This window comes from Patella vulgata, chromosome 9, assembly GCF_932274485.2.
Source record: "Patella vulgata chromosome 9, xgPatVulg1.2, whole genome shotgun sequence".
Taxonomy (NCBI): Eukaryota; Metazoa; Mollusca; class Gastropoda; family Patellidae; genus Patella; species Patella vulgata.
This window is the reverse complement of record NC_065887.2, coordinates 31,952,764-31,961,563: the sequence shown is the minus strand read 5'-3', so window position 1 is coordinate 31,961,563 and position 8,800 is coordinate 31,952,764. Positions and strand designations below refer to the sequence as shown.

General features: G+C 37.6%; 1 protein-coding gene across 1 annotated transcript; it reads left to right on the top strand.

Annotated features, from left to right (window-relative positions):
- The first annotated feature begins 594 nt into the window (after positions 1-594).
- On the top strand, positions 595-7,191 carry LOC126807699 (pancreatic secretory granule membrane major glycoprotein GP2). The gene is made up of 5 exons (XM_056103379.1): positions 595-731; positions 3,182-3,339; positions 3,993-4,198; positions 4,690-5,081; positions 6,915-7,191. The coding sequence occupies exons 1-5, from the start codon at positions 691-693 to the stop codon at positions 7,111-7,113; spliced, it is 996 nt and encodes a 331-aa protein (XP_055959354.1). The 5' UTR covers positions 595-690; the 3' UTR covers positions 7,114-7,191.
- Positions 7,192-8,800: the final 1,609 nt, after the last annotated feature.

The following is an 8,800-nucleotide window of genomic DNA, read 5'->3' as shown; positions in this document are numbered from 1 at the left end:
CAAAAGTCTATTATTACTAATGTTTCCCTAATCCCATTGTTGGAGATACTATATTTTCTTATAATACATAATACATATGATACTAATAATTGCTGTTGTAAATAATAAATGTTTTCATAATTACAGTATTGATAACATAGACTTTTATGATTCTGATAATAACACGTGGTTTAGAAACAGTGGAGACTATTGGTTGGATGACGTTCAGTGTAAGGGTACGGAAGCCAGAATAGAGGATTGTATCCACTCAACTTGGGGAACTGACAACTGCGGTGATACTGAGGTTGCAGGAGTGAAGTGTGGTAATATGTCATATTTCTTACTATAACATTTGTCATCCCAATTAACGCCTTCAGTTTCGGTTTCTGCTCGTAGACAGAAACATTAAACATACATCTATATTTGTGATTAAATATATTTACAGACAGTCTGAACCAAAAACAGATTAATGTACATAATTATTTTATACGCACATGTCGTTTTAAGCCTCTTAACTTATAATTGGTCAATGTAGCAGTGTATTAACCCATGTATAGATGGTTTTTAGTTCAACTTACAATCACATCAACCGTATTATTATATCTTATAGATGGCAACCTTTTACCCGCAAGATTGGACAATAAAAGTTTTATAGAGGTTTACCATAATGGGGAATGGCAGGGAATTTGTCCGACGGATTATAGTGAACAAATGGGAATGTTTGTTTGTCAAAACCTAGGATTTAACAGAAGGTCGGTTTGATAAAGTTAAAAACAATCCAATTAAATACAAATTCGGATGCAAATAGTCCAACGGTTTGGAGTCACAGCAGTGAATTTATCGTTATATTTTATATCTATAGGACACATCGTTTCAACGTTGCGCTGTTGGTTACGTATTTCGTGGTATAGGCAACGGATCAAACCTAAAGAATAGATAAGTCCCATATGTTGGATTTGCTTTACGAACTCACCATAAAATGCAAACGCACACTTAAATGGTTGACCCCGAATCGAACCTGACCAAAGCCAATGATTTATTTCTATTATTTTGTTTTAGTATTAAGAACGTGTCCGCGAAAGCACCATGTAGGGGGTGATAACTCTTGCGATAGGGATTTGGACAAATGTTTTCGGTGAGATGGGTTAGTATTCAGATACATCAGCACAAATTATATATTAGATTGATTCAGTTGATACCGACCTGGAAAATGTTTGTTAATAGAAAAACAAGCATAAAATGGGCATATTTGGCGCAAAATTAAATTTGGATGATCTGTTATTCTGAGAAGCATCTCATCTAAGTCAGCAATCACAAACTGTTACGTCGCCCGTGGCTTGGAGTGTTTCTGAAGGATGCCCATGCTCGCTCTAGAAACCTGTTTTCGTGGGGATTATAGATGATCAAGTGACATATAAGTCGTTGTCACAAGATCAGCAACCTGCCTACACAACAAGCTTAGGATAAGTAGATTCGCATGGCCCGCCGCACGATGTCACCCACCAAAATTGATTACCATATCTTACAAATTAACAATGAATGTCTACATTTGACATTATTCGACAGGTACGTTTATTTATTGTCGATTATCTTCAAATTATCACCCTTTCTATCACGGTTGCTTACTTGAACATTCGTCGTGGCAAATAGGTTATTTTGGTCCAGAATATTTTAGGAATTACACCGCGCTTATTCTCATCTGTAGTTAGGAGCAGATCATTGAATAGAAACATTTAGGGAGAAGCATTCCACATTGATATCCCTGAAGGACAAAATGACATTGACCAAAAATAGGTCTGTCAGCACTACTAAAATGGCCTTTCTCAGGGGTCCCAAAAGTAAGAATGTACAAACTCAAGTCAGAGAGCACTTCCAATATAAAATGGGAATGCAAGTGAGCACTTCTGCTCGAACGTAGGAGTATGTAAGAGGTTGGCATGTGCAGTCACCATTATCCTGCATTGTCTGGAGTGATATAAATAATATTGTGATCTATGCCTTCTTCACCTTCACCTTTCAATATCTTGTGGTTCGTCTAACATGAAGACGTGGACAGTAAATATATCAATTTCGTGGTAGTCATGTCAACCCATAAATCTGCTCCAAAATCAGATCTTGCGATCGTTCCCTTTGGATTTCATACGAGCGTAAAAGCCCGATTTTGTCATAAAAACGCTATGGTTTTGTTTTTTAACTTAAATGACCTATTTGGCAAGAGGTACGTTTAAATAACGAAACATATATATTCAAAGCCATTAAAAACGTAATGCCTAATTCGTGAAATATTTCTGGTAAACCTTTTCTTGGGCTTTCCTATCTTATGGCACATAGGTGAATCTTGTGATGGGTCTATTTTTGTGGTGTTCTGGGTTTGAACCAATATCAGTTCTCGGTAATGAACTTTGTTCGTGCAAACGCAACACTTGTATTTTTTCGCGATTTTAAGCAGTCCCATATCACACGTTTTGCGCGTGCATTCCCTGCACTCTGGCCTTTTAAATACAGATCAAAATTTCAACATTTATCACTTCGGAAAAATGCCACGCCTTACAAAAGAAAATAGGAACAGAGCTATTGGCATGCTGGATCAGGGGGCTTCACAGGTAGCCGTCGCCAGACACTTTAATGTCCATCGACCATTGCTCGCCTCAGACAACACTTCCACGCCACTGGAAGAGTTGCCGATCGACCCCGACCTGGAGCGCCACGTGTAAAAACCGCTGCTCAAGATCGCCACATCCGACTACAGCATCTGTGCAACGGGTTCTAGTCAGCTACTGCTACTGCCAGCGGGGCTGTTGGAACACGGCAACGTCAGATCAGCCCTCAAACAGTCCGAAGGCGCCTGGCTGCTTTTGGGTTACGCTGCCGTCGACCTTACAAAGGTCGAATCCTATTGCATCGTCATCGTCATTAGTTAACATTTATATATTCGTAGTTGGTATTTTGATTGTATTAGTTAACATTTACATATTCGTAGTTGATATTTGGATTTCGTTAGTTAAAATTTAGATTTTCGAAGTTGACATTTGTATTGCATTAGTTAAAATTTACAGATTCGTAGTTGGTATTTGGATTACATTAGATATTGTATTCTATTTAGATATCGTAGTGTATATAATATTTGGTTTGCATTAGTTAATATTCAGATATAGGTAGTGTATATAATATTTTGTTGGGTTTTTTTTGTTTATATTTCCAGTCATGTGTTTGCTAAGGAATTATCACCTAATATATCTGATACAACGGCCCTTCCATTTATCTTAAATTGTATTGGAAATGAAACATTTTTAGCCGAGTGTCCAACGGATAACGGAAAGAAAACATGCCCTATACGTGAGAGATCAAGACTTGCATGCTGTGAGTAGAGACGTTTCAAAATCAGTATCATTGAAATATATAGCTCAGTAGCTATAACTTTATTTTCTGTTCGGATCCGACAGGGTTATTTTCAAAATGGTGTCCCCGAGGTCCAGTATTTGGACCAATGTTATCTTCAAAGAAACAAAAATGTAATGGGATTAATTATCTGCACCGGCAACGCTAATCACATACACACCATGCAATGTGCTATTTGGCGGTCCTCGTATTTGGAATTCCAACTATCAAGCTTTCGTTTGTGTGTGTGCACGCCAACGTGTACACGGAACCTCGGTTTTCCGCACCTTCCGAACGACTAGACGCTGTTCACTGCCATCCGTCGTCTATCACTCGAGTCCTCCTGGTTAGCTAACCGGCATCTTACCCACTGGGCCACTGTGTTGCCATTGATCAAAGGAACAAATAAAGTATCTCATTTGAATCAAATCGGTGTCTGTATGACTACTCCCCCCCCCCCCCTCATTCTACCTTGAAATATTCCAAATCAATTTTAAAACAAATTTTTTTTTATTTGCTATAAGTCTATAAGTACGGAATAAGCCAGAAAAAAACTAGAGAGATTCATTTCCGTTTCCAAGACATTTATTTCTTAATATCCTTTTGGATAATGGATAAATGCAATTTATTTTAAGTGAATGGTACCGTGGAAGAAACAATTTCTGTATCCTGCTCTGATAATAGTTTTGGAGTCACTGTCGATTTAGATAGATTGAGAATGTTATTTCCTGATTTGGTAAATAACGATATTTTACTTGGTGGAACTTGTACTGGAAGACTTGATGGTCACAAGCTAGTGTTTGATCAGAATTTCGACCTTTGCTCAACTAGATCAAAAGAGGTATGTGTCGTAACTCAAAATATAAAATCGTATATTTTAAGGCTCTTCAATTAAATGAATATTTGAAGACCTCGGCATTGGTTACTAATTAGGAAATGAATATAGTTATAAAACGCCCTTCTTTTCTGCATCAACCGTGCTAATGTCGAATTTCAACTGCCACGGGTTCACTGTGGAGCTGTGTTTTAAACATCTTTATCTTTGTTTTGGCTTCACTGTGGAGCTGAACTATGTGTTTTAAATTATCTTTATTATAGCCCGCTACCACAATAGAAGATATCACAGAATTTAGCACTATACTCAAACACTCATTTTTAATGGAGAGCACTATATAGCAAGGCGAGGCTGCAGTATACTCGTACATATTTTTTGTATTAAGATTTATGTAATCAGTTTCCACAATTCGTTCATTTCGACCACTCTTGATTTCTCTTAGTCTTAAAATTTACAAATTTGAAGACTTCATTTGCATTTAATATATTATTATTTAGGCTGATAACCAAACATTGATGTTTACAAATACTTTGGTGTCCCTTCATGTTAATCCAGATGGTATCATCAGACACTTCCTTTGGGCTGTAGATCTCCAGTGTCTCGTTTCCCGTAATGAATCTACAGAGATCTCGTACATCCCAGTAGAATCAAACCACGTGCATCACTTAGGTAGCTCTTCACATTTCATAGTCAAAATCAACCTGTTCAGTGATGCTCTTTTTCATCATCCACTGCAAGATGTATCTACTGAGGCAATTGTTGGTAGTGAGATCTTTGTCCAAGTACAAAGTCCAAATATAGTTGGTCTCAGAATGATTGTTGAAAACTGTTACGCCAAGCCTAATCACGGTGCTGATAAGCAAAACTCATTTTCTCTTATTGAAAACGGGTGAGTGTAACAAATTATATTTTATCTCGATCTCGAGTTCGTCTCTTTTTTTTTAAAAAAATTCTCGCGTCCAAACTAAAACTATTATTCTGTTCACTATCAGATGTCGGCTTTTAGAAACGTATTTATCTTCTAACTTGTAGTCCAGTCGTCTGAAAACCAAGTACAAGCCGCCATCGGTGCACTTATAGGTAGTGACGGCTTCGTGTGGCCACTCTTTCTAGCATAGGCGTACGAGCCGGGGGGTGGGGGGCAAGCTGACTTTTCGGGCAGACGGGTAAAGTGAAAAAAATAAATATTATTTCATCTAGTTGGTAATCAAGCTGACTTTTCGGGTAAAGTGAAAAAAACAAATGTATTATTTCATCTAGTTGGCAAAAAGGTGCCCAAAGTTTAATAAAACACTAATTTTACTTTTCTTTTAATTGAATACCGTACCAGAATTTGTATTAAATTGGCTATGGATTAAAATGTTTTGTCTGGAGCCACTCTACTTTGTGCGACATTTTTCGGGCCTCGATTATTATTTGTGAATGTAGCTGCAACAGTCTGATTGGATGGTTGGAATTCAGGTCGGCATAGAGTGGGATTTCGGTTACAAAACTACTGGACAACTGCTTAACTCACGGGCTAGAATAGCAGGAAATCGCATTTGCGGTGGTTAAATTTTCGAAATTTTCCCCGGAAGGGCGTGGCCCCCATAACCCGCGACGATTAATTGTTTTTTTGGGATTCAAGTCAGTCACATAGAGTGGGTATGTGCGATACAGCATGCTCTTAAAAGTACGCCGCCTTCTGCTAAACAGTATGGCAGCTGACATTGAAGTCTAAACATAGGGTAACGCAGAAATTTAGAACCTCGGCGATATAAGACAAAAGAAATTCAGGTACGTAGGTGGGGAAAAATTGAAATCGATAAAGATATTAGAATCTTCAGTCATTATTGCTGTGCCTAGCCCAGATACAATCTCATTTTTTTTCACAAATTTCAATTCTGTTTCCCCTGCTTAACTAAAGACGTATTTTTAACAGCGTGTAGTGTCGCTCATACTGACTCTAGCGAGGTAAGCAGGGTCGTATTTTCTCACTAAAACGTTGCCTAGTATAATTTACTAGGGGCTGAAAACTTTTCGTCAAGGAGTCATTACGCCGGTTCCTGAAAGTACAGGGCGAGTGTAACGAGAATTTACGTTCAGAGATGAACTACCGTCTCCGAGGACTGTAAACGATTGATTGGTTGATTGGAATTCGACCACTTTGAAATTGCTGTATTCACAGGCTGGATCGAATAACAGGAAAGCGCGCTTGCGACCGTCAAATTTTCCAAAATTTTCTTGGGGGTCCCTGCACGGTACGCTCCGTTCCTCCGCTCTCACAGAAAGCCGGCGCCGTCGTCTGTAACCCGAAATTCTTTTGAAATTACTGTATTCACAGGCTGGAATAACAGGAAGGGCGCTTGCGACCGTAAAATTTTCCAAAATTTTCTTGGGGGTTCCTGCACGGTACGCCCTGCTCCTCCGCTCTCGCAGAAAGCCGGCGCCGTCGTCTGTAACCCGAAATTTTTTCGGACATTTCGGTTTCTACCCCCCCCCCCCTCCTCCCTCCTGACTGTCATCGAGCGAGCCCGTACGCCTATGTTTTCTAGCACACATTATTTCACTCAATTTATCGTCCAATGCGTTCACATATTAATTTGGTAGTAGGGGGATTGGATGGCCGAAATGTCTAACCCTTGCGCTTGAATCAAGTTTCCTGGTTTGTTCCCCACACACGTACGTGACAAGGAGTATGATCGCATCCAGTGTTATTAATTAATTGTGTTATTTTTTCTAGATGTGAAGTAGATACAGAGACACACATAACAAGATATGCTGACACCGAAACACGTTTCTTTTTTACTGCTTTCGCTTTTCCTACTGGTGATAGGATTGTAGCCGTCCACTGTGACATCCGATATTGTAGTACCGCCATATCAAGCAGATCAACCTGTCGTCATGGCTGTCATTCAGGGCCGGGTATCATAGGACGATAATAAATATTCTTGACTTGGTATGGCGTGCGTTGAACATGTAACACTGTTTGATAATTGTCAATAAATATATAAAACAAAAAAAGAATGAATGAAATGGAGTTTTATGGCACGCCAGCTCTAACTGGGATATATATATATATATATATGGCGCCAAAAAGATGGTGGTCTTAACGAGACAAACTAAACAATATATTCATATACATATATAAAAACAGGTATCACAGATAAATAAATATAATTTAAACAAAATATAAGTCTTTTAAGTATATTAATAGTTAAAATGATAATATACAGGTTACATAATATACAATTAAAATTTATAATAAAAATGTGTCTCTTTTAAAAAGTTAACACTTTACCATATAGCTTCGGTTGAGCAAATAAATGACATAGTGACTGGCAACGGTAATAATTTGATCTGATGATTAAATATCAAAGGATATCTAATGAAATTTCCAGAACATTTATATACTTCCTGTACCTTTGTTAGTCCCTAATCCTGGTTTGCCTTTCTTAAAGTACGCTGCGTAAAAGAGTTATAGAATGAATAATATGGTAATGGAATGATGCATTTATAGAATAACTAAAAAAAACCCACACAAATCGGAGCGCTATGTAAAAGTGACCACTGTTCATCAGACAATAACTGACTTTGATACCAATCGTTGCAGATACGTTTTGTAATAGATTATGCAACTGATGAAACCAACGTCAAGCTTGATAATTGATTGAACGTCTGGTATTCACCCATTCGAGAGATAACAAGTGGCACATTCTACTTATCTGTAACCACCAGAACTCTTACATAACTTGATTCCGTGTCATTTAAGTGTAACCTTGTTTATTTTAATCGAGCACATATTAATTCAAATATTTCCGATCTAAAGAACAATTTTAATTGTAAAAATGAAAAATTTTAAAGATTTGGTCGTTGTTACTATGCCTTTAAATGAAGCTTTGACCCTTTCACGTGTCCTTCCTATAATTACCTTTGAGAATCAAATTGATCAAATAAATACTGCCCTTAAAATCATCTACCAATCAAATGTGTGTTTAACAGTTCTAATACATGTCACTATGAATATTATCACATTCTAAGAATATGAAAATGAACTTCCTGCTATATAAGATAAACCTATTCTGGACAATATGTAGTACGATCCGATTGTCAGACACTGGTCTTCATTAGTGTTTCCTGACAGTTACGATCTGGAGTTACTAGATGTCATTATAAAGCAATATATAAATTAGGGGACGCACACTTCCTGTTCTGAATTTAGTTTGATCATTAGAACACCAGGCAGGTCAGTAGCGCTTTATTTGATTGACGTCATATTTATTGATGAAATGCGTGACGAGATGGTAAATCAGACAAGCAAACACACATCAGGTGAATTGAATCTTCTTTTAATGATAAACGTGTTTACGAAATCGAAAGATATGCGATATAACAGACATAATTGTTTCCGAAGAGGATGTCCTTGTGCTTCCTTTTAAAATGATAGGCCTTGGGTGGATAAGCCTTAGAATTAAAACGAGAGTTTGAATGACAGAATGTGATACGAACAGGGAAGAAACACGATTTGATAGAAAGGGCGAGGATCTCAATAGCTCATAAATTTGATGGTGCCAAATAATATAAAATTAAACGTCCGGACTTTCATAGTGAAGTTTAAGACAACCCAAT